General features: G+C 44.0%; 1 protein-coding gene across 1 annotated transcript in view; it reads right to left on the bottom strand.

Moving 5' to 3' along the window:
- Positions 1–7,981: 7,981 nt before the first annotated feature.
- Positions 7,982–27,369, bottom strand: part of arhgef17 (Rho guanine nucleotide exchange factor (GEF) 17) — a 458,392-nt gene continuing 439,004 nt past the window's right edge. Inside the window, 5 exon segments of the mRNA XM_080197536.1 lie at positions 7,982–14,581; positions 20,760–21,026; positions 22,366–22,540; positions 24,034–24,182; positions 26,177–26,244. Of these exon segments, the coding sequence (XP_080053662.1) occupies positions 14,376–14,581; positions 20,760–21,026; positions 22,366–22,540; positions 24,034–24,182; positions 26,177–26,244 (865 nt within the window). The 3' untranslated portion in view covers positions 7,982–14,375.

Below are 27,369 nucleotides of genomic sequence, written 5' to 3'. Positions count from 1 at the left end.
CCTTGATGCTAAGGGTCAATTTAGCATGGCCAATCAACCTAACCAGTACCTCTTTGGAGTGTGGAGGAAACCGGAGCACCAGGGGAAAAGCCACGCAGACATGGAGAGAATGTGCAAATTCCACACAGTCACCCAAGGACTGGAATTGGGTCTTTGGTGCTGTGAGGCAGCAATGCTAACCACTGTGCCACCATGCCGCCCACATGAACTAGCAAGGCAAGAAATTGCTTGAGGATTTTGTGGGATTCATACACAGGCTGATTGTTTCAATGTTCATGTGGAGGTAATTATATAAGACAGAAAGAGAAGCCTACACTTCCCTCGTGTTAAAGGAATGGAATTGAAAAACAGGAAAGTTATGTTAAACTTGCCTAGAACCTTATGAAGACCACACAGTTCTGTACAGTGTACAGTTTTCTGTATTATAAAAAGAATGTAGAGCCATTGGAGAAAGTACAGAAAAGATTTACAAGGATAATAAAATGACTGGAAGATTGTAGCCATTAGAAAAGATTGGATCAACTTTCTCTTCAGACAAGACTGAAAGCTCAGTCAAAACTGTCCCCCATCAAACACTCCCAAGACAGTTACAGCATGGGGTTAGATACAGAGTAAAGCTCCCTCTATACTGTCCCCCATCAAACACTCCCAGGATAGGTACAGCATGGGGTTAAATACAGAGTAATGCTCTCTCTATACTGTCTGTATCAAACACTCCCAGGACAGAGATCTTTCAGATCACAAAAAGGTTTGATAAGGCAAACATACAGGAATTCCAAAACCAGGGACCAAAAATATGATGATCACGGGCCACGAATAAATCCAATTGGGAATCCAGGAGAAAGCTCTTTATCTGGAGATTGGATATAATGTGGAACTTGCTACCATATGGGAGTAATTAAGACGAGTAGTACATAAATATATGACAAAGAAGGGAGTAGGAAGGTGTACAGATGGGGTTAGGTGAAAAGTAGGGTGGGAGGGACATGATGTGAAGCATAAACATCGGCATGGATCAGATGGACTGAAGGGCCTGTTTCTGTGCAATGGTATATGTAATAAATAATACGGTCATTAAGTGATCTACTGTTGCCCTCAAGTGGTAGTGTACAGCAGTACAAGACTTATAATGTGTTACAAAATGCTGGAAAGGGAAAATTAATTCCCCATCATAAATACTAAAGATTTTGTCTGGCAAATTCTTTGACATTCAATTTGATTTAACAATGTCAACTAAATTAACTATCAGTGAGGATGACAATGAAAGGGTTTTTGTTATTGCAGTTACAAGGCCCAGCGTCATCCCCGCTGACGTTCAGAGGCAAAAAGCACTAGACGTTGATTGTTAGGAACTAATGTGTTGTGTTCCAAGGAGCCACATTTCACAGCTGGAGTCTGATGTGCTGTGCACGGAGCCAGTTTAATCCAGTCCTTCCAGACAGCATGGCAAAATTCATCATAAAGGGGCGAATTTCAGTGTTCTGCCCATTAGAGAAATCGTAGCGGGAGGGGTGGACCATGGAAAGATCTGTTGACCTCAGGCGGACCTGGAGTGAATGCAGCTGGAAAGTCCCATCCAAACAGTTCCTGATCTTTCCAAGCTTTGAGTGTGATTTTTAACAACATCCGGAAACCAGGAGCCAACAAGGACACAGAGTAATCCATAAAGCTTAAATTCTTCCAGTGCTTCATGCTGATATTTGCTTACATTTTAATTTTATTTCATGCAGAAATATTCTGACTTTATCAGAACTCATTGACCACTGGGTAAATCAACTTGATAAGTTTACTACAAAGTCCATACTGCTGTCTCGCTGCATGGGATCTGCACGCACCCATCAGCCCTCAGAGGAAGCAGCCCATGGGCTAGAGTCTCAATGGTGTTAGCAACAGGAATAATTTGCCAAAATTAAATACCGCCCAAAAACATGACTGGTTGGAAAAAGGAAGTGGGAAAATAAAGCATTGATTAATAGTGAGGAAGATTACACTGAGCCGTTCCTGTACCTTTAATAATTTATTCACCACATCGATTGGGATGGAATTACAATCATATCAAAGGGAGAGGGTGGGCTACTTACCACTTGATGTTCAGGCATGTATGGGTGGCACGGTGGCACAATGGTTAGCACAGACGCCTCACTGGCTTGGGTCACTGTCTGACACATTCTCCCTGTGTCTGCGTGGGTTTCGTCTGGGTGCTCCGGTTTCCTCCCACAGTCCGAAAGACGTGCTGGTTAGGTGCGTTGACCCGAACAGGCACCGGAGTGCGGCGACTAGGGGAATTTCACAGTAACCTCATTGCAGTGTTAATGTAAGTCTTACTTGTGACACTAATAAATAAATGTTACTTTTACTTTAAACAAAAGATTCACCTAGTAGTGGATATAATTGTTGTAACATTGAAGATAGGCCATTTTAGCAGTAGCATTGACAGTCAGTCTTTCCCGTTTTCCCAATGAATGTTGACAGCTCACCCAGAATGCTGTCATTGATCTGAAATATTCCAGTTCAAATTACACACCCACCAAACCTTAACTTGTACTTTCTGTTTTAGAACATAGAACATAGAACATAGAACACTACAGCACAAACAGGCCCTTCGGCCCACAAGTTGCGCCGACCACATCGCCTACCAACCTACAGACCTATCTATAACCCTCAATCTCATTAAACCCCATATACTCATCCAGAAGTCTTTTAAAAGACCCCAGCGAGTTCGCCTCCACCACCACCGACGGCAGCCGATTCCATTCACTCACCACCCTCTGAGTGAAAAACTTACCCCTAACATCACTTCTGAACCTCCCTCCCCGCACCTTAAATCTGTGTCCTCTCGTAGCGACCATTTCAAACCGGGGAAATAGCCTCTGAGAGTCCACCCTATCTATTCCTCTCAACATTTCGTAAACTTCTATCAGGTCACCTCTCAACCTTCGTCTCTCCAGGGAAAAGAGTCCCAGCTCCCTCAACCTAACTTCATAAGGCATGCCTCCCAGTCCAGGCAACATCCTTGTAAATCTCCTCTGCACCCTTTCAATAGCTTCTACATCTTTCCTATAGTGAGGCGACCAGAACTGCGCACAATACTCCAAATGAGGCCTGACAAGGGTCTTATAAAGTTCCAGCATTACCTCCCGACTCCTAAACTCAATCCCTCGATTAATGAAGGCCAGTACACCATACGTTTTCTCTAAGTTCATTGTCCTTCCTGCCTTCTGCTCCCTTTTCCTTGAAACATTCACTGAGCCTTCACAAACCTTTGCTAACCAGATACCAATTGTGATCAGCATTCCTATCCAGGATTGTACAGCTTGGGGTAAGGTAATTCGGCCCATCCAGCCTGTTCCGGCTGTTGCACACAGATGAGAGTTGTGTTGGGGGTGGGATGTAATGGAATTGGTTCTCCTTAACTCCTCACAATTGCCTCTGCCAAGAACTGCTGCCCTCTACAGGAGGAAGAAGGTTTTGCGTGTTAGTAACAGTGAAACGCTGAGCACAAGAGTAGATGGAGGAGGTTTTCTGAATCTGTTTCTGGAATACTGGGTTCTGATGGGAGTGGAGACCATGAGTACATAATAAGATACCTTGACTTCTCCTATCTAGATTTTTGATAGACAGGGGAATTAAGGGTTATGGGGAGAAAGCGGGAAAGTGGAACTGATCCACTTCAGATCAGCCATGATCTTATTGAATGGCGGGGCAGGCTCAAAGGGCTAGATGGCCTACTCCTGCTCCTATTTCTTATGTTCTTATGTTATGTTCTTATGCTCTATCTCAAAAAGTGAGCCAATCTGTCTGAGCAATACATAACTATTTTTCTATGTATAATCAGGTCTTTATCCACCTTAAAGAGACTGAATGATTGGGAAGACAGGATGGGTGACTCAGTGAAGTGTTTGCTGAGACACTTGATGTAATGATTGTGGATTTAAAATCCTGTGATGTTTTAAGGCTATCATTTCCTGCCACAGTCTTTGAGTCCCCACACCACTTTGTGTTAAAGTGAGCTGCATCCTTTCAAATTAATTGTTATTTCAAAAGCAGCTTTATGCAGCACAAAATAAGTTATCGACCTCAATAACGATGTGAATTTAGAAGGCAGCATAGTAAACCATTTAATGGGAATGGCACAAAGTGGAGCGGCACGGTGGCACAGTGATTAGCGTTTGCTGTCTCCCAGCGCCAGGGACTTGAGTTCAATTCCGGCTTATTTTAATTGTCTGCGTGGAGTTTGCACATTCTCCCCATGTCTCTAAGGGTTTTCTCCGGGTACACTGGTTTCCTCCCACACTTCAAAGATGTGAGGTTGATTGGTCACATTAAATTGTTCCTTAGTGTCAGGGGGATTAGCAGGTTAAATATGTGGGGTTAATGGGATAGTGCCTGAGTTGATTGCAGTCGGTGATTGCAGGGGTTCTATGAAAGTTGTTCAAATAAATAAGTGAAATGTGGTCTTTTATCTTTTGGAGAGAATCTGGTTTTAGATGATGTCAACCACAGTGCTAAAAAAGCCATGAAGTCTTGTGGCACAGTAGTTAAGTGTCCTGCCTCTTAGCCAGAAGCTCTGGGTTTGAGTCCCACCCTGGAACTCAATGGCTAAGGAAGGTGTGTCCGTGATGCGGTCAAAAAGATGTGTGTCAACCTGCAAATCCTTCCAAATGCACCAATGGCTGGTGGTAAGAGCAGGAGAGATTTCTGGTCAGCCAGGGCTGGTGTGGAATGGAGCCCCCTCAAGATATAAGCTTGTGGCGACTTGACTTGTGACCTGTTCGGGGTAAAACCTTGTTAAAGAATCAGATGAAAGTCTGCCTAGGGAGGGAAGAGAACCAGAAACATGTAAACCTAGACTAGTTCTCATTTTTGAAATGTCGGTCACTGTTGTAATGGAGGTAACGCGATAGGCAAGAGGCATATGGTACCCAAAAAGTGAGCCGTCCCTCCCTTCAGAGGAGTTGCACACTCTGCAACTGGGACGGGCGGTGGGGGTGGGGGGAACTGTGTACTCTGCAATTTGGTCCGTGCTGGAGGGGGGGAGGGGTGTGGATCATCGACCAGCTCATGTGGTAGTGGGGGGATCGGAGGCCAATGCAAGGGCTTGGTCGGTGGGGGGGGGGGTGCGGTGGGTTGGTTGGGGGGGTGCGGTGGGGAGGTGTGGGTGGGGTGTGAATCAGTCCACGCAATGGAAAAGGGTGGTGGTGGGTGGAATCGGCCACAGAATGGGAAGATCTGCACATGTGCAATAGCACCCAGCTTTTGGTGTGCTTAGGCCTCCTCCCCCTGCTGGCGGGAAACAGGTCTTGCTTCATTTGTTCCTCAAAAACAGGTGCAATTCTCTTGCATTTTCATGCTTTTTCCGCACTTCGAATTTTCTAGATGAGATTGCCTACTGTGTTTTTAACTACTTTTCTCTTAAGTCACAATCGGATTTTAAGTGCAGAAGTTGAGTTGTTGAGTCTGTAAAGAAAGTCTCTAGTGCAGAAAAGATTTATTAGGATGCTACCGGGACTTTGGTGATTTGAATTAGAAGATAGTCTGGATGGACTGGGACTTTTTTCTCTGGAGTGTAGGAGACTTAAGGGATGATCTTACAGAGATCTATAAAATAATGAGGGCATAGATCAGTTAGATAGTCAACATCTTTTCCCAAAAGTAGGGAAATTTAAAACCAGAGGGCACAGGTTTAAGGTGAATGCGGGGGGGGGGGATACAAAAAGGTCCAAAAGGGCAATTTTTCCACACAGGAGGGTGGCAAATGTTTGGAACAAGCTGCCAGAGGTAGTAGTAAAGGCAGGTACAATTTTGTCTTTTAAAAAGCATTTAGATAGTCACATGGGTACGATGGGTATGGAGAGAATTGAGCCAAATGCAGGCGATTGGGACTAGCTTTGTGGTTTAAAACAAGGGGCGGCATGGACAAGTTGGGCCGAAGGGCCTGTTTCCATGCTGTAAACTTCTAAGACTCTGTGCAGACTGCACTACTCTCCCAGTGGCAAGGCAACAAAATAACTGGAGGCAGGAAGAATCATAAAGGAACCTCAGTAGAGGATACAGTTTCAGGCAAATAGTTTCAGTTTGAGGCAGAGAACAGACATACATAACATCACACATTCTTAAACATCAATATGCCAAAGTCTGTAAAAAAATCTCTGAACATTTCATCCTGAAATGGTCCTCCTTAAATATATGTTTTTTCCACCCCCCAATGCCCCAAGCGAGTCAATGGAAAGAAAAGACATTGATGCACAATGTTAATAGCTGGCACCAGTGAACTTTAATTACAAAGATCCCACAGTGACAAAACATAACAGCATTACGTGATAAACATGACAAACTCACTTGACTTTCAGGATAAAAGCTTTCCAAGTACTGTAGTAGTTATAATTTAAATGCCCTGGCACAATAGTCGCACCAGTGATGCTTACACAAGTATATAAAAATATGCCATTAAATCCATATCAACAATTAAAGACAGTACAGTATGTACATAAGAGGAAATATATACCATTATTTACAATACATAAAGGTGGTGTCTCCCATTGCCAGGCAATTTGCAACGAAAGAAACAAATTGTTGCTTTTCTTTCTCTCTGCATATAGTTCTATTTCGTGTCTTCCTTACTTCACTGCTAGCTCTTGAGCTCAGGTACAAGTGACTTTTCAGTGCATACCCACAGTTATAAAGCAATCCCCTAATGTCAAACCGACACGATGAAAAGATATCACTATCCTTTCCAATTGGCCTACAGTTTGTGAAAATGTTAAAATGTGGGGTATCCAGAAAAAAAAGGGAACTTTTTTTTTGCAGAAGATTGATGCCTTGACGGTGTTCACTTATCACGTCCCATGCGCCATGAGTTATATTTGACGCGTCTCTTGGTTGTGAAAAGGCATTGCCACACAGTACAACACTTTGCGAGCCAGCTCTCTGGAATCTTAGGACATCAGCCAGTAACCAATCCAAGTAATCGTGCTGGGTGAACGATAGAAGACATTAACAAAGTTTGTGAAAGCAAAATGCTGCGGATGCTGGAATCTGAAACAGAAACAGAAAATGCTGGAGAAACTCAGCGTCTGTGGAGAGAGAATAGAGCCAATGTTCTATGCAGTCTGATGAAGAGTCATCCAGATGCAAAACATTGGCTCTATCCTCTCTCCACAGATGCTGTCAGACCTGCTGAGTTTCTCCAACATTGACAATGTTTGTCCTGGGACAGGTAAGCTGTCCATTGCGATGGCTCATGTAGAATCTTGATATGGAGATGGTGACGTTGGACTGGTGTGGGCACAGTAAGAAGTCTCACAACACCAGGATAAAGTCCAACAGGTTTATTTGGTAGCACGAGCTATGGGATCTTGCAAAACAGGCAATTTTTGGGCAAACCATGAACTTAACCTGCCTGCAGTTTCAGCTTGTTTAAAATCTGCTCTCCACTTGTAAATTCCAAAGAAACACTGTCTGCAGTTAGTCTTTACTTTTTAGTGTTTTTTTAATGTCTTTAACATAAAGGTTTTCAGGTCATTTTTAGTAGCAACATTCGTGAAGATGTGTGGCACTTAGAAAAACTGAATCTTTAACACATGGCGTGCATGACAGGAGTATTTTTTTAAAAAGCAAATCTGTATTGATAAAGGCACAGTGAGCAAGTAATGAAAATTTGATGATATTCATAAAAGACACAGCATTCATTCCAGGCATGGAGACATTGTGTGCTGAGATCCCAGCACTTCCTAAACCAAGTGTTCCTTCTAAATGTGGGGACACCAAACGCAGTGAGGGTCCTTCTTCAGATGTTCAGAGGAGTTCTCGATGATGCCATTGGGACCCCAACGCCACGTTAGTGTTGTAAGAAGTCGCACAACACCAAGTTAAAGTCCAACAGATTTATTTGGAATCAGGAGCTTTCGGAGCGCTGCTCTTTCATCAGGTGAGTGACTAGACCCACCCGATGAAGGCGCAGTGGTCCAAAAGCTCGTGATTCCAAATAAACCTGTTGGACTTTAACTTGGTGTTGTGAGACTTCTTACTGAGCCTACCCCAGTCCAACGCCAGCTTCCCCACTTTAGTGCAAAGGAGTGGCTTTCCTAGTTGATCATCAGGCAAAGAGGCCACTCCAGGTTAATGTGTTTCCTCCTTAGTAGAGCGAATATAAGAGGAAAATGTTGGCCTCCCCTAACCCTAACACCCACCCATTCCCGAACCATTGTGCACTGGTAACTATTCCACGTTGGCTAACTTCCTGTGAGCTGCCCGACTTATACAGCCTGGAAGTCACTTCCAGCCATAATTTAGCTTGAGGCACTGGTATGATTCAGGTGAATATGCACCGAATACTCTGCAAACGTAATACATCTTCCCTGAATTGGATGATGATGGCTGCTCACCGGGCCTCCTCCTGGCCTGGGAATTGAAATTCTCCTAATGTCTTTAATAGCCACTGGTCGGAATTTGTGGTCTTGTACACCCCGTTGCCAGCGAGAACAGAGAATCTGGTGCTCGGCCGAATCTCCACTCACTGCAGCAGGACCAGAGAATCCCAGCCGCTGGCGAGATTTCTGACCACTATATTTCAATTATATTTTTTAATGTAATCTTTGAAGTGCTCATTTTTGTTCTGAGCTGTGTAATCATCAACGTTACTGGACTCGTTTGATTTCTCTGCCCTCAATTAATTCTTGTCTGTTGATCCTTATCCTGGTTCAAAAGATGGTGCAGGGTGTTCTTTGTAACTCCACGTACCAATTCCTATCTCATATCTTTCAGTTTATTTGTGACCAGTGTAATTCACTCGATCTCTGGGCCCGTTTCAGGACTCATTCCAAAGCCTAAAATTAAACAGCGCTCTCCGATAGATGTACAAATAATTGGGAAACATCTCCCTCAATATCCGAACAAAATCTACTTAACTTAGTCTTAAAAATTTCAATCGACTTGGCATTGACAATCTTTTGTGGGAGGGAGAGGAGTTTCATAGAATATCATAGAATCTACAGCGCTGAAGGAGACCATATGGTCCATTGATTCTGCACCGACAACAATCCCATCCCCGTAAACCCACATATCTACCCTCCTAATCCCGCTGACACTGAGGGGCAATTATTCATGTCAGTCAACCTAACCTGCACATCTTTGGACTGTGGGAGGAAACCAGAGTACCAGGAGGAATTCCATGCAGACATGGGGAGAACGTGCAGACTCTGCACAGTCACGCAATTGAACCGGGTCTCTGGTGCTGGGAGGCAGCAGTGTGAACTACTGTGCCACATTTCCATTACCTCTTGTGTATAAAGGGAGGTCTAGATTTTAGTCCTACATGGCTTGGTTCTACTTTCAGATGATGCTAGATTCCTTGATCTAAAGGACCCCAATCAAATCTGCTTATTATTCTAAATAGCCTGAATGGATCATCCTTTCATTTTCTAAACTCAAAGGGAATGAAAATCAAGCTTGTGCAACAGATCCTTAAAGCTTTCAGCTCTGGAGTCCTTTCTGGCAAACCTACACTGTTCCTGAGCCTTTCCTGAGACTTAGTGGCCAGAGAATGAACAGCAATGTCAGCTGACCTGGAGTTTTACGACTAGCTGACTATCACTCATTACCCCACGCATGATTTCAATCAACCAGTTTTCTATTTTACCCACGCTCAGTACAAAACATTCGAAGCTATGAACACAGCAGTTCAGAAACAAATCCTGCCTTTCTCCCTCTGGGTGGAGATTGCCTGACAGGAACGTACAAATGTAAAACTCACAGAGATGGAAGTTGGAAGTGATACATCGACCTGGAATTTTACCGCCTCGCCCATCCAACTCCAATGAAGGATGCGGTTCTGTGAGCCTTTGCCCCCCTTCCCCGATTCTGGGACGGGTGAAGCGGTAAAATTCCAGCAATCGTCTCTAACCAAGTTTCAATTAGCTCATTTACTTATTCTGATGGAGGCCACTCAACACTGAAGTACATCTATGGGCCTTCTGAGCTTACTGGTCTCTCAGCATTTCCCCACTTGCACATCACAAACAGCTCTCTAATCACCAATTCTTTCTCTCAACCTTTCAATACAACATTAAAAAAAAAATTAAACTGCAAGTAAACTTCTTGCTGGTGAGATCATTATTCTGGATTGTATCACAATATAAACCTATTTCCCCTGAATTGTGTTATTCCATTTAACTTTACATCCAACATTAGTCTAGGCACTTAAAATTCATTGCTTATACTCCTGTTTTCATTTATTAGTGTCACAAGTAGGTTTACATTAACACTGCAATGAAGTTACTGTGAAAATCCCCTAGTCGCCACACTCTGGCACCTGTTCGGGTACACCGAGGGAGAAGTTACCACGGCCAATCAACTAATCAGCACGTCTTTCAGACTGTGGGAGGGAACCGGTGCACCCCGAGGAAACCCACGCAGACACGGGGAGAATATGCAGACTCCGCACAGACAGTGACCCAAGCCAGGATTTAAACCTGGGTCCCTGGCACTGTGAGGCAGCGGTGCTAACCACTGAACCGCTGTGCCGCCCTACTAGGCAGCTTTAGTTCTGCCTCCTGAGAATCCGTGACTTCAGAACTTTAGACAGACAAGGCTTCCTTTGCTTTTGGGAGTGTTAAGTGTATTGAGCTTTCTCCAGCCTCCACTCCACCCCAGCACAGTCCAGAAATCTAAAAATCATGATATCACCACAAGCCAATTGCAAGATTCCTGTAAGAAACATCAGCATCATCAGAACTTGTGCAACTATAGCTTCACTGGTGTAAGAAACTTGAAGTAAAGGTTAAGCAGCTAATAGAGGTTTTTAAAAATTAATTTGTGGGACATAAGCATTGCTGGCTGGCCAGCATTTATTGCCTCTCCCTAGCTGACCGAGGGCAGTTGAGAGTCAGCTACATTGCTGTGGCTCTGGAGTAACATGTAGGCCAGATCAGGTCAGGACAGCACATTTCCTTACCTAAAGGACATTAGTGAACCAGATGGATTTTTCCAACAATCAGCAATGATTTCATGGTCATCAGTAGATTTTTAATAATTCCAGCTATTTTTTATTGAATTCAAATTGCACCATTTGCTGTGGCAGGATTTGAAGCTGGGTGCCCAGAATATTAACTGGGTTTCTGGAATGATAGTCCAGCGACAATACCACTAGACCATCACTTCCCTCAGGTTGCGTTCTGTACAATTTCTTAACTGTTTGATTGGAACCACTGGGTAAATTCTCCATGGTGTATGGTTTTGATATTCAATTGGCTGGCTAATGAATGCCACACTAAAGCTGCAGTTTTTTGCCTTCAAGATGTGAAATCCAAGATGGTCTCATCCTGTTTTACCTCAAGTCGATCCTGGTGGTGAGACCAGAGTTGTGTTCCCTATTTTAGATCATTGCAAAGCTGAGATTCTTCATCAATGCAGAATGTGTAGTGCAAAATAGTCTACTCGTGCCACTGAGAATCACATCCACTGTAGCTAACTCCTGGGTCAACAGGTCTTTTTCCTTTGCATTACATATTTCTTAGATCACCATCCTGGGGATTACCATTATCCAGAAACTGAACTTGACCAACCATATAAACACTGTGGCCGCAAGAGCAAGTCAGAGACTGGGAACGCTGCAACAATTAATTAACCTCCCCACTCCCCACATCCTGTCCACCACCTACAAGGCAAAAATCAGGAGTGCTGAAGAAAACTCTTCACTTGCCTGGATGAGTTCAGCCCCAACTGCACCCAAAACCAGTTGATAATAAAGAATTTCACTGGACAGATTGCATGTGCTATATGACAACACAAACACACTTTGCAGACACCATTTTAACTCAGCTGATATGATATGACATCTGGTAACTAATTTTCAACTTTCAGATATAAAATAGCCAATCTAGAGGCAGGAGTCCTGCCCCAGTGCGGTCACTAACATTTAATCTGACACTTATCTCTGTCGCTTTTCATTGTTCGAGAATCATATCCACATCTGGAAGGAGGTGAGCAGGGGGGGATTTCTGACTGACTGCTTGGCCATCAATACAACATTCAGAAAGAGAAATAAAAGAGAATAGAAGATGTGCTTAGTCTTTCGCTGTTCACAAATTTGATCAGGTAAAACCATTACCGAGGAAATGCTGTATGTGCTGTTCTTGGGAGATCCAAAATAAAACACACTTCACAATCAGGAGATGCCAGGTTGAATCAGTCAAACTACTTGAGAGGGGAGAAAAAGAAGAACAGGTTAAATACCCTCTGCACCCTGCAGGATCAGGGGCGTTAGTATGTGAGTCACACCAGAAATATAGGCTGGCATTTTCCGACCTTGCTTGGGCAATTCCGGCGCAGAACTGCCGGTAAAATTCCGGTAATAGTCATCATCATTCGCAGCTTTTAATCCTAAATTTCAAAATTTGTTTTTCAAGGGGTAATCATGAAGTGTAATCCTAACGTCAGATATGCCATGCATCTGGAAGGCTTTAGATCCCAGTCAATGAACGGGATAACCAGACGTTGGGCAAAAGTCTTGTCTCCACTGCCCTGGATACAGCACTTTATCAACATTCGTAACAGCTTATGTTCGACTTGGGATTCCCATTATCTTTGACAACTGAAGTCATTCAAAAAATCCGCTTTCACTTTCATAAGTAAAATAGCCTTCGTCAAATATCTCCCCCCAATTATGAAGATTAAAAACTGAAAATGAGAGTAATTCACAACAGGTCAGTGAGTACCTGGAGAGAGAAGAGCATGTTTATAACATATTGGTGGTATCCCATTCATCAAGCCAATTAGCAATAGGAATTTCCAAAGAGTATCTACGTTGATTTAACACCAAGCATCTCACAATACAATGTTTTATTACAGAATTGTTACGGGGAGAAATTGAAGCTCCACAGGAGAGTTGGGGGAAACTGCATTTCATTCACCGAGGTTCCGATCTGCATTCTTCGGCCTTGCATTATCAAAATCTCCACTACACAGAGCGAACAGCCAGGTTAAATCACAAAATGTAAAACAAACTCTGTCAAATTTCTCTAGAGATACCTTTTAAAACAAAAAGATAAATGCATAAATTAAGTGCTGTAAAAGGTAACTAAGTTAAAATGAACATAAATACTGTACAGGAGGACCAACGGGCTACGACTGACCAAAAGGTAGCTCCAACTCTGATTACGGCCTTTGACAGACTGACGGGACAATGTGGCACTAAGTAACTGGTGCTTCTGCAAATGTCCGAAAGTCCTCTGGTCGGATGTTCTAACCAAATAATGGTCCTCCACCATCATGGCCACATATTGCACATTGTCATTTTACATACCCTCTCTGGTTCCTGTACGAACCAACTCTGTTCCCCAAAGACAGTTGAACACACCCAAGCACACACTGGAACGCTACAGCTGTGGATACACAATGAGGTACTTATGATGCCATTGATCAGTCCTCTGAATGAAGGTGACAGTACATGGAAAGGCATCTTGTGCCATGTCCGAGAAGGTGACAAGACGACATACACAGTTCCCTCTCATGCAGATTCACTGAGAATGAATGTTCACAAACATGTCTGCCTTGGGCATGTCATTACATACACGCATGTCACGGTGAGTTCCATTGTGTGGTTCGTATAAATACGGCGGCATTAAAGCAAGGTCTTCTGGTTGCCAAAAGGCCTCTTCATTTCAAACAGCAACAAAAAGCAGAAGTCCACTGTCACAATATCCATGCAAACCACCAACATTGTCCTAGACAGGTTCCCACAGATGAACACATCTCATTGAAAACTGTCACTTGGAGGTTACTTGAAACTTAGTCACGTTGCTACCAGGTTGAAGCACAGATAAAGATTCCCCGTATTTGTTGCTAAAATGGATTGTCAACCTTTCAACATTTGGTCAAACAGATAAGAGGTAAAGGGGAAGAGAGCTCTGACCATAACTGAAGATGTCCTGTACAAAATATTATTCCCATAACTCCCTTGCCCTTTTCTTTGTTGAAACTTCCTGTGACACATTGCATCATCTTTTGATCCCAAACTTAGTGGCTTCTTTCTTATCAATGGGAACCCACAATTATCACTGATGATGGGGGCTTTCCTCTCTTGTTCCACGTGCTCAGTTAAAGCCCCCAAGACCATGAGCCATTTTCATAATCCACGGTCACACTGTGCGACACAGAATATAGCATCACAAGCATTGCAGAGAACTCAGGCTGAGCATTTCACAATCTGGAGACATGTCTTAAGACTGCTGATCATTCACTCAGGGTCCTGCTCGTGTACAGTTAGAAAAAAAACAAACAATGCGCACAGAGACTAAATGCCCAAGCATTAGACAAAGCACACCGGGAGACAAACAGTAACAGTAGTCTTGTAGCCAACACCAGGCTTCACACGTCTCTCACACACGCCACAGAAGCAGATGGTTGGTGCTATCGTCGCGGCCCACGGTCTCACTACTGTTGGTAAGGCGGAAGTCTTCATACCCGTCTCCTCCGCTGATCACCAGCATGTTGTTTTTTAATGGAATAATGGCGGACGATCGGCGTCTCACTGAATCTCGCTTCTGTGAACCAATCAATCTTTCACCACCCGTACTGGGGCGACCTAGAGGAGGAAATACAGACAGTTATGACTTCATACAAAAAAACGCAGCGCACAAACATTTCATCAATTTTGGGGTGGCACAGTGGTTAGCACTGCTGCCTCACAGCGGCAGGGACCCAGGTTCAACTGCCAGCTTGGGTCACTGTTTGTGTGGTGGCTGCACGTTCTCCCTGTGTCTGCATGGGTTTCCTCCGGGTGCTCCGGTTTCCTCCCACAGTCCAAAGATGTATGGGTTAGGTTGATTGGCCACGCTAAATTGCCCCTTAGCGTCAGGGGGTTAGTAGGGTAAATAAGTAAGGGTTATGGGGATAGGGCCTGGGTGGGATTGTGGTTGGTGCAAACGGATGAGCTGAATGGCCTCCTTCCACACAGTAGGGATTCTATGATTCTATGAATTATGTTGACTGTTTTGTCCTGACCCGATTCTATTAAATAAATTCAATGTAATTAAAATAAAAATAATTATTAATGGCGCTCGTTATTTCTGGTAAGGTAAAAATGTACATAGTAGAATATGGAGCAACACAGTGGTTAGCACTGCCGCCTCAAAGACTCGGGTTCGATTCCCAGCTTGGGTGACCATCTGTGCAGAGTTTGCACGTTCTCCCTGTGTCTGTGTGGGTTTTCTCTGGGTACTCCAGTTTCCTCCCACAGTCGAAAGATGTGCTGGTTAGGTGCATTGGCCATGCTAAATTTGCCCTCAGTGTACCCAAACAGGCACCAGAGTGTGGCAACTAGGGGATTTTCACAGTAACTTCATTGCAGTGCTAATTTAAGCCTATTTGTGATGCCAATAAATAAACTCTTGAATTAAATATTTTAAGAACAGGAAATGATGAAATAGCTCAATCTCAGTCTTCTCAATTAGTCCCTCCTTCTGCAGAAATGCATCCAGTTGACCTTTCACCCACTGATGTTATTTGCTGCGATATCATTTCCCTGGTAACTCTTTCCAGATGTACTCTGTCCTTTTTGTGAAATGGTTCTACCTGAACTTCCTATTTACTCTTGATTTCTGTAATGACAAGCTATATTCATTGATTTTTGTGCTATCTTATCAGCGCGCCCAATTTACCCACAGCAATTTTATCCTTCTCTCTTGTAATTCTGAAGAGCTGTTGTGGGCTACTTTGAGATCTTGTCAAGTGAGACCAATTCTAGCCTCCTCAAACTTTCCTGATAACATTTAGCCTTGGGTCTTAGTGTGACTTTGCATCTGACCTGTCCTAAGACATGGATAGGATAGGTTGAGAGAGCTCGGTCTTTTCTCCTTGGAGAGACGAAGGATGAGAGGTGACCTAATACAGGTGTATAAGATATTGAGAAGTATAGATAGAACATAGAACACTACAGCACAAACAGGCCCTTCGGCCCACGAGTTGCACTGATCACATCAACACCTACCAATCTATAGACCTATCTATAACCCCCAATCCCATAAAACCCCATATACTCATCCAGAAGTCTTTTAAAAGACCCCAGCGAGTTCGCCTCCACCACCACTGACGGCAGCCGATTCCATTCACTCACCACCCTCTGAGTAAAAAACTTACCCCTAACATCACTTCTGTACTTTCCTCCCCGCACCTTAAATCTGTGTCCTCTCGTAGCGACCATTTCAACCCGGGGAAATAGCCTCTGAGAATCCACCCTATCTATTCCTCTCAACATTTTATAAACTTCTATCAGGTCGCCTCTCAACCTTCGTCTCTCCAGGGAAAAGAGACCCAGCTCCCTCAACCTAACTTCATAAGGCATGCCTCCCAGTCCAGGCAACATCCTTGTAAATCTCCTCTGTACCCTTTCAATAGCTTCTACGTCTTTCCTATAGTGAGGCGACCAGAACTGCGCACAGTACTCCAAATGAGGCCTGACAAGGGTCTTATAGGGTGGATAGGGTGGATTCTCAGAGGTTTTTTCCCAGGTCTGAAATGGTTGCTATGAGAGGACACAGGTTTAAGGTGCTGGGGAGTAGGTAGAGAGGAGATGTCAGGGGTAAGTTTTTCACTCAGAGGGTGGTGGGTGAGTGGAATCGGCTGGCATTGGTGTTGGTGGAGGCAAATTCAACAGGGTCTTTTAAGAGACTTCTGGATGAGTACATGGAACTTAATAGGATTGAGGGTTATAGGTAAGCCTAGTAGGTAGGGATATGATCGGTGCAACTTGTGGGCCGAAGGGCCTGTTTGTGCTGTAGCTTTTCTATGTTCTGTGTTCTATGGACCAATAACGCATGCTGTGTTTTGGTCCAACCAATGTCCTTGACAGAAGCATCCCCACCTCTTTCAGTTGTATTCTATCGCACTGCAAATGCAACCCAGTACTTTGTTAGTCTTTATTTGCTGCTCATTTGACCACCCCTCCATGTCCCTTTCTCAATCCATATATGGGCAGTTGTTCCATACAAAATATACACACTGTTTCACTTTGTCCATGTACTAATTCATGCATTCTGTGTGACACAATTTTTAAAATTATACATGTTTAATATCATATCCAGCCTCAACACAAGCATTCTTATCTCTTTATATATAATAAACGTAAAAGCCTGATAATGCTTTTCAAGACATTGACTAATCATATCACAATGACCAATACATCTGACTCCGTAACGAAGATTAAGGGCAAGATAGATACAGTCCCTCCTTTTGTCCCCTTCTGCCTATAAAAAGAAAAGATAGTTGTTAAAGGAATTAAGGGCCTTAAAATCAGAAAGAGTGAATGCAATTGTAGGAATAGAGGAGGAGTCAGCCACTCAGCTCCTCCAATTCAAAAAAAAAGTTAATTGTTGTACAGAAAGCAACACTTGTAGACACAGTGCAGCCCTCTAGCCTCAGGAGAACGGACTCCAGGGTATTGTCATTCTGAGCATTGGAGCTTTCACATAATAGAACAATTGGATATAGAAAAGCTGTGCATGTTGATGTACACTGGCCCAGTGAGGCCTCACTCAGCATCGAGTGACAAACCAACTAGGTGGTGGTACAGTGGTTAGCTCTGCTGCCTTACAGCACCAGGGACTCAGGTTTGATTCCCAGCTTGGGTCACTGTCGGTGTGGAGTTTGCACATTCTCCGCATGGGTTTCCTCCAGGTGCTCCAGTTTCCTCCCACAGTCCAAAGATGTGGGAGTTAGGTTGACTGGCCATGCTAAATTCCCCCTCAGTGCACCCAAAAGGGCACTGGGGCGTGGCGATTAGGGGATTTTCACAATAACTTCATTCTGTGTGAAAGTAAGCCGATTTGTAACTAATAAATAAACTTTGAAGTTCTGTTTGAAACATTTCAGGGACTGGCCATCCCAGGTTTCGAATTCTATAAAATAAGCAGCTGCTGCCTGATCCACAAATAGCTCGCAAGCAATATTTTTCTGCCAATCATGTAAAGGAAGTTTATTTTTACATCACATTTTAGTTATTTGCAATTCTCTCTCCACCCATACGCCTACAGTGCACGATGAATGAAGTTAGTCAGGGACCCTGATCCCAAGTTCTAGCAGGCAGGAGGAACTTCAACTGGACAAACTTTCTCTCAATTCATTAAACCCAAAGACCAAGAAACTGGACTGTGTCTGACTCGGGTTGTGATCCTGGTTCAGCGCATGCCCAATGAAGGCAGCAACACCACCATGGCAAATCTACCCCCCCCCGCCCCCCCAAACCCCCTCCCCTGACCTCAGCAACACTACCATGGCAAATCGATCCCCCCAACCTCATTTGTTTATCAACGGCGAGTTGTGCCCAAGTTCCTCAGTAGAGGGGGATGACTGGAAGGGGATGAGCAGTCCCCAGCCCACCTGGGCTCCACAATCTGGTAAGTAATAGAAGGTCAAACCTCTCCATCGAGCAGCAGCCTCCAGGAGTCCTTTAAAGACTGCGGATTTATCCACTAAATGCCAAGCAAAACTGAAACCAGCACTAATGGTGCATTTTTTAACAAAAATGTTTCATTTTTGGGATGTGGGCATTGCTGGCTAGGCCAGTGCACAGAACGTAGAACAGGAATAGGCCATTCGGCCCATGATGTTATGCCCAATGTGACATCACATTAAACTAATCCCTTCATCCTGCTCTTGGTCCGTATCTTTTTATTCCTTGCATATTCATATGCTTAACTAGAAGTCCCTTAAAATTTATCGTATCTGCCTGCAGCACCAACGCTGGCAGTTCTTTCCAGGCACCTACCACTCTCTAGGTAAAAAACCTGCCCCTCACATTTCCTTTGAACTTTCCCCCTCTCACTTTTGAGTGTGTGACCCCTAGTATTAGAGATTTCAACTCTGGGAAAATGATTCTCACTGTCAACCCTATCTGTGCCTCTCATAATTTTATAGACTTCTATCAGCCTCCACCACGGCAGAGAAAACAGCCCTAATTTGTCCAGCCTCTCCTTATAGCTCATACCCTCTAATCCAGGCAGTATTCTGGTAAACCTCTTCAGCGCTCTCTCCAAAGTCTCCACATCCTTCTATAATGTGGCGACCAGAATTGAATGCAATGTTTATTTCCCATCTCGAGCATCCCTCGAGAAGCTATGGGGAGTTGCAATTGAAATTTGTGAAGGTAGCTGATAAGCTGATACCAGCATTATGCCTTTTTATCATAGAATCCCTATAGTGCAGAAGGAGGCCATTCAGCCCCTCGAGTCTGCACCCAATATAATCCCACCCAGGTCCTATTCCTGTAACCCCTGCCAATACCTCTGACACTAGAGTCAATTTAGCACAGCCAATCCACCTAACTCACACATCTTTGGGAGGAAACCCACGCAGGCACGGGGAGAATGTGCAAACTCCACACAGACAGTGACCTGAGGCCGGAATTGAACCCGAGTCCCTGGCAGTGTGAGGCAGCAGCGCTAACCACTGTCAAAGGGGCTCACTGGATGCCTTTGTTGGAACCCTAGCCAAAGCAAAGACTTACTCATCTTTGACTTAGATTTACAGGACATACACCGGCCCTTATAATGGATCCTTAGATGCTCATTTTACACCGATCAAACAGGCAAAGTGAGATTCAATGGCTTGGCCAAAGGTTAATCTGCATATACGCAAGATTGCGATGTGAAGATGAAAAAATATTAGTAGTTTAGCAAACTATTTCCAAACGTGTGATTGTATAAAAGCACTGAATATTGATTAAGTTGAGAGTGATTTTTATTATCTTTGGAATGTAAGAGTCCAATATCTTATATTAAACCTTGCATTCTGATCAATGTAGATCAATTTATCTGCACCAAAGTATGTGGACCAATTTCTTTCAAGCTCTCTGGAATTTTTGGAACAGTGGCATAAACAGGAGCTGTGTGGAGTGTGAACACCCACACAGATCTGTTGGGCATTTTCCTACATCGTAAATTCTGTGTAAAATGCCACAACCTTGCCACAATGGGGAACACTGTTCAGCATACATACAGCTTAGTGTTTGGCTGAAAGCAGAGGAACAGTACAAATATCTCAGTTTCCAGTGCCACACATCAAACCCTGAAACAGAACTAGGCTGAATATAAACTAATATAGGACTATAGTAGCTCATGTTCCAAATCTGTCATCATTTCTCAGTTTGGTATATCTGATGATGGAAAAACATTATTGTGTTATCCAGGCACAGTGGTTAGCACTGCTGCCTCATAGCACCAGGGACCCGGGTTCGATTCCCTGCTTGGGTCACTGTCTGTGCGGAGTTTGCACATTCTCCCTGTGTCAGCGTGGGTTTCCTCCGGATGCTCCGGTTTCCTCCCATTGTCTTAAAGATGTGCTGGTTAGATGCATTGGCCATGCTAAATTCTCCCTGAGGGTACCCGAACCTGACGAAGGGGGTAACCCCGAAAGCTAGTGAGTATATTATCAAATAAATAGGTTGGACTAAAACCTGGTGTTGTCAGACTTTTTGCTGTGTGTACCCGAACAGGCAGCGGAGTGTGGTGACTAGGGGATTTTCACAGTAACTTTGTTGCAGTGTTAATGTAAACTTTCTTGTGACACTAATACGTAAACTTTAAATTTAAAAAAATATTTATACACAGCACGCAGAACCACTTTAAGAATGGAAAAGTCACAGGCATCAACCCACTCAGATCTAATGCAATCAGAAGTGATATAGCTTGCTCATTGCCCCGAGGCCTGGGACTGGTTCTTTCCAGAATAAATTGAAAGGTAGAAGGCCAGAGACTCCGAGAACTTGCCTGGTTCCCTCGCCGGTGGGAACGTGAGATCAAAGATTTCTGGCAATTCAATAGCTGTGAGGAATCGAACGTGTCCCGTGTGCCCGTGTGCTGAGCCCATGGGTATTAAAGGTGTCCTGAGGGAGGTGGTGCTGGCAGTGACATGGGGAATGGAGAGAGTTAACACAACACCAGCACTTGTTCCAATCCAGAGAAGGTCTTTACAGGCAAGTAGGGCAGTAATCCGTAAGCAAGCAGCTTTGTGCTGACGAATAATGGCATCGGAACCTGTCGGGGAAAAGAAATCCTTATTTTACACTGTGCTGTACAATATCCATTTATGCTTCACTGAAATCAAACAAGATCTGGTGCCTTCCAATACTTCTACTACTAAACATAGATTATCTACAGATCTCACCCGAACCTGCATCTTGTATTTTTCCTCACTATAATTTTTTTATCCATTCAAGGGATGTGTAAAAGCAGCATCTACTGCCCATCTTTAAATGCCCTTGAGAAGGTGATGGTGAACCACCTTCTTGACAACTGTGTGGCAATTAAGAGTCAACCATAAGCTTGAGGGTCTGGAGTCATGTCTAGGCCAGACCGAAGATGGAATTCTCCAATCCTGGGGCTCTGTGGCAGGGGGAGGGTATGTGGCTTATTTCTGCAGAGGCTGGTGGGTGAACTCACCAACTCTTCTGACTCTGACCTCATTAATTATGCATGTGGGTGTTTTGCGCTGTATTTAGTGTTGGGGCAGGCCTGGATGGCACGTAGTCTGCCATCCTATCTGGGCACCATATTGAAAAGGTGCCCAACATCATGGACCCACTGCTGAACAAAGAAGGTGGGCCGCCTGGAAATGTGTATGGGCTTCTGGGTGCCTCTTGAGCCTGGACGATAGATCACCTGAGAACATTCTGAGGCCAGAGGATAGACTCCCCCTTCCAGGGCACTGAATCTTGTGCTTCCACCTGTAGATGCATCCCCTGTGGTATTCTGGAATCCAGGGCTGCTGGCAACTTCCATCCTGAACTCCTGAGGCAGCCCCAGGCTTTTGTTCAGGTGAGTCCTGGTATTAGCATGCCACATTGTTCCAGCATGTTTTCCTGCTGGCGTATGGAGAATCGGACAAGTGGATAGACCTTCATCTGCATTCCATCAGACACAGAATCAAGGCACACAAGCTCAAAGGCTCTTTTTGCCAATGAGTGCTTAACAGATCATTTCATCTGCTGAAAGATATCGTCATTAGAGACTTCATTCTTCCTCAATCCTAATAATCCACTCTCCTCATTGACTGAGGTGAGGTCCAGTCTCATAGTTACTAATACCTCATCCATGCGGCCGTTCTCCCAGTGACTCCACAAGTTGTGGAATGTCCTGCTTTTAAACAGAGCAATTTCCAGAAAAAGATATTTCGCCGTGAGATCAATGTACAGTCAGGAGTGAATGCTTCTAAAATGCATCACTATTTTTGCCAGGACTTAGTGGGTTTGTTTGAATTGAATCTAACTTGAGGCCTTATCACTAATTCAGAGCTTCAAACTGTCAATGCCTGCTTCAGCTTCTTAGGGGCTGCAGGCATGTTAAGTGATGTACCGTTGTGGAATGCGTTTCTTACCTGCGAGCATCTTGTGTACAGCGGGAGCCACATCGACCTCTGCCAGGTTTTCGTAGGTGCCGGCGTGATAGAGTTTCACCTGAGCGCTGCTCTGTAGTGCAATCCAAACACCCAAACTGGAGCTGACCATACTCGTCACACACCGATTGCTATCTTGGCCGATCTGGATCATGTGCTGCCATTTAACACAGAAAACATCAAGACTGCAGTATCAGCACAGACATAGATTGAAGGGTTCATTCTCCGTTGACATGTTAAAGCACAGCTGAGCAGCCAGAGCTTAGGACCAGACAGACCAGCTTTAAAATATTACTATATACTACCATACATTAAGTTGATCTTTCTCTACACCCTAGCTATGACTGCAACACTACATACTGCACCATCTCTTTCCTTTTCCCTGATGCACTCTATGAACGGTATGCTTTGTCTGTATAGTGCGCAAGAAACAATACGTGTCACAGTATCCCAGTACATGTAATAATAATAAATCAAATCAAATTATTTAAATGGAGGCAAATTGAGCAGTTTTACACCAGGCACGTGCTCAATTTTTCGATGTTTGCTTCTCCCTCTTGCCCACTGTACTTGAGCAGAGAGTCAAGACAATCTTTCAAAGTATGTCCTGAGGCATTTTGAGTTTTAAAGCATATGCGTGTTGCTAGCCGTTGATCTAATATTTATTATATGCTAAATATTCATTTTTTTTCTACTTATATTATCACAATGTTGTCACTTTTTTACTTTGGAGGCTGTGACCCATCAGCCTTCTGAAACTTCCAACAGTTCCACGCCCGCAAACACAAAGCAATATAGAAACATCGAAGATGGGAGCTGGAGGAGGCCATTTGGCCTTACAAGATTGCTCCACTATTCATCACAATCACGGCTGATCATCCAATTCAATAGCATAATCCTGCTTTCTCCCCATAACCTTTGATCTCCATACGCCCATCTGGCCGCCTCTTGAATACATTCAATGTTTTGGTACCAATTCTTCCTGTGGTAATGAATTCCACAGACTCACCACTCTTTGGGTGAAGAAATGGTCCTAAATGGTCTACCCTGAATCCTCAGACTGTGACCCCTGGTTATGGACATCCTCACCACTGGGAACATATTCCCTGCATCTACCCTGTCTAGTCATGTTAGAATTTTATGAGGCTCAATGAGGCCTCCCCTCACTCGTCTGAACTCCAGCAAAAACAATCCTAATCTAGTCAATCTCTCCTCATACAATCAGTCCCGCCATCCCCGGAAAAACTTCGCTGCAGAACCTCAAGAGCAAGAACATCCTTCCTCAGAAAAGGAGACCAAGACTGCACTGCTCCACTGACTGTTCCTTCTCTTGAGAGTTGGAGTAGGTTAGGATTGTTTTCGCTGGAGTTCAGATCAATGAGGGGGGTCTCATAGAGACTTATTAAATTTGAACAGGGCCAGACAGGATAGATGCAGGGAAGATGTTCCTGATGGTGGGGATGTCCAGAACCAGGAGTCACAGCCTGAAGATACCGGGTAGGCCATTTAGGACAGAGATGAGGAGACATTCCTTCACCCAAAGAGTGGTGAGCCTTGCTGGCTGAGGTGCCAAGCTTTACCTACGGATCACACTGGGTCAGAGCTGGCACTTGTGTTTAGGGATTACATCAAGTGCTGCTTGGCACTCACCTCCTGGCAAAGTGTGGCAGTGTTGATGATGATAATCCGGTTCTGGCATCCGCACCAAAGCTTTCCCGCCACCTGCACCATCTTGGTGACGGGATTTCCCGATGATCCCAAGCACAATATGTGCGAGTTCTGTGGGTCCCAAAAACTTCCTGCGGGGATGGGAGGGGAAAAAAAACGACAAATAATTAAACCAACTGCTGTGCCAGAGAGGGATTAAAAGTTAAAGGATCTTTTTCCTGACAGGGGGTGGAAATATTTAATCTTTCTGGGTGCTCACCCATTTTCCTCTCTTCATTATCTTTCGTAGAGAAAAAATAGATGTGGAGCCCCTTTCGATTGAAGGAGAACATCAAACATACACTGGGGCTGTTTCAGCTCCAGGTGACGGTTTAATATTTGTCAACATGTCCTATTCCCAGTCTATCTGCTTTCAAATTGAGCCAAGATTTGGACAGCAGGAAACCACTCATCAAGTTGATGAAAAACCCCATAAAGTCATTTCTGAACTAAGTTACCGGGTCCAGTTCGACAAATGTAGACACATGTGCAAAGATAAAAGAAACCTACTGACCAAGTTTGGTAAAGGTTCAATCAGGAATTGTTCCATCATTGATTTAAGGTCTGAGCATTTACAGATAAGATTCCTTTTCTCATGAACTCAGTATCTGGTAAAAGGCTGGGCTTCACTAAGAGAGTGTAAATTTGAACTTTGTGAGATAGTGTAAAACAGTTGATGGCAAATTAGCAATCAGTGCAACACTTCTGCTGATTTTACTTTCATAGAATCCCTACAGTACAGAAAGAGGCCATTTGGCCCATCAAGCCTGCACTGACCACAATCCCACCCAGCCCCTATCCCCGTAACCCCATATATTTATCCTGCTAGTCCCCCTGGCACTAAGGGGCAAATTAGCATGGCTGATCCATCTAACCAGCACGTCTTTCGGACTGTGGGAGGAAACTGGAGCACCCGGAGGAAAACCTCGCAGACACGGGAAGAATGTGCAAACTCTACACATTCAGTGACCCGAGGCTGGGATTGTACCCGGGTGCTTGGCACTGCGAGGTAGCAGTATTAACCACTGTGCCCGGAATCCTCCGATCTCACCTGCGACTGATATTCTCCATTCCTGCTACTGTGAATGGAGATTTGGCTGAGCTCCAAATTCTTGGCAGAATATTAGCAGTGGTGGCAGGGCGAACGATATTGGAGAATCAAGGTTATAATCCTATCTTCAAATAAAAAAAATCACTGCATCACCAATCCAAATGATTGGCACCTTTACATAACAGATTGGACCAGGCCTTAATGTATTGTACAGTAAAACAGGCTTTCCAACTACCTAAGTCCAGGGACACACATGAAGAATTACTCCTTGGACATCTGGAAGCCCATTCCAAGTACTGATGTATTTTTCTATGTGAAGGAAAGGGCAGCATAGGAACAAATGTAGGTCATTCCTTGAATCTGATCCACCCATTCAGGGTCTGTTGAGGACTCTGGGTCTGTACTCATTGGAGTTTAGACGGGGAATCTTATTGAAACTTACAGAATACTGTGAGGCTTGGATAGAGTGGACGTGAAGAGGATGTTTCCACCAGTAGGAAAACTAGAACCAGAGGGCACAACCTCAGGCTAAAGGGTTGATCCTTTAAAACAGAGATGAGGAGGATTTTCTTCAGTCAGAGAGTGGTGTATTGGTGAAACTCTTTGTCACAGAAGGCTGTGGAGGCCAGGTCATTGAGTGTCTTTAAGACAGAGATAGATAGGTTCTAGATTAATAAGGGGGTCAGGGGTTATGGGGAAAAGGCAGGAGAATGGGGATGAGAAAAATATCAGCCATGATTGAATGGCGGAGCAGACTCGATGGGCTGAGTGACCTAATTCTGTTCCTATATCTTATGGTCTTCAATGGAGAGAGACCTTTGAGCAAGTCAATGCATTTCAGAGAGGTGAGGAAATTTGATTGAAATGTTGCTGTGAATTTAGACACAACAAAAGTGAACAAGGTTATTTCACACGCTAATAACTCTTCTCCACGAGCGACTGCATTCCTATCACAGGTCTAACGGTAGTGAACCACACAACAGTGTGCTCACTTTGTAATTATCTGATTAATCCAATATAAACCCCTGAACAAACCTGCATCTCGTTGGTAGACCATCAATTCACCGTTCGCCAGTGATACAAAAACCTTGTTGTCGAGATATCTATCGGAGAAGGAAAAGAGAATCAGAAATACTGTCGTATTCAAGGTGATTTGAATCAATTGAGCTGGCCATCAAACAAGAAGCTGACAGTTCAGGGCCACTGCATATGCACAGAAGCCTCCTGGTTTCAGCCTCTTGTGTGAGAATAGGCCCCATCCTCTGATTTATAACAATATTCGTGCTGATGGCCTCTGCAGTGCACAGGAGTGTGGGAGAATCTAGTGTGAATTCCCATTGAAAAATAACAGGGTGAATCACTCCCGTTTTCCCACGAATTCAACACTTAGAATTTTTTTTGGGAGAGTTCTGCCTCAAATATTTTCAGCATCACCCAATAGTCGTGCACAGATAGGAGTAATACTGGTAACATTTACTAATGCATCCTATAATTTGCTAATTTAATGCTTGCCAGTCACACAGGAGATTGAGACGTTTATATATTTCACACGTGGATTGCGGGTATTGAGAAAAGACTGCAAACTACAGAATTTGAAAGTGAATTGTAAGAACTGATCAATTTTGGAATCCTTATGCATTACAATTTTGAGGAGAAGGAATGTCTAGATCAAGAGTAAGACCACAAGAATCTACAAAGGGTTGTGAACGAAGTCCAATCCATCATATCAAACCCAGCCTCCCATCCATTGACTCCGTCTAAACTTCCCACTGCCTTGGAAAAGCAGCCAGCTTATTTAAAGACCCCATGCACCCCACCCTCTTCCATCTTCTTCCATCGGGGAAAAGACTTGATTTTGATTTGATTTGATTTATTATTGTCACATGCATTAACATACAGTGAAAAGTATTGTTTCTTGCACGCTATACAGACAAAACATACTGTTCATACAGAAGGAAACGAGAGAGTGCAGAATGTAGTGATACAGTCATAGCTAGGGTGCAGAGAAAGATCAACTTAATGCAAGGTAGGTTCATTCAAACGTCTGACAGCAGCAGGGAAGAAACCGTTCTTGAGTCGGTTGGAATGTGACCTCAGGCTTTCGTGTCTTTTTCCCAAAGGAAGAAGATGGAAGAGAGAATGTCCGGGGTGCGTGGGATCCTAAATAATGCTGGCTACTTTGCTGAAGCAGCGGCAAGTGTAGACAGAGTCAATGGATGGGAGGTTGG

The sequence above is a fragment of the Carcharhinus amblyrhynchos genome, chromosome 10 (assembly GCF_965287045.1).
Source record: "Carcharhinus amblyrhynchos chromosome 10, sCarAmb.v2.hapA, whole genome shotgun sequence".
In the NCBI taxonomy this organism is placed as follows: Eukaryota; Metazoa; Chordata; class Chondrichthyes; order Carcharhiniformes; family Carcharhinidae; genus Carcharhinus; species Carcharhinus amblyrhynchos.
This window is presented reverse-complemented; position numbering and strand designations above follow the sequence as displayed.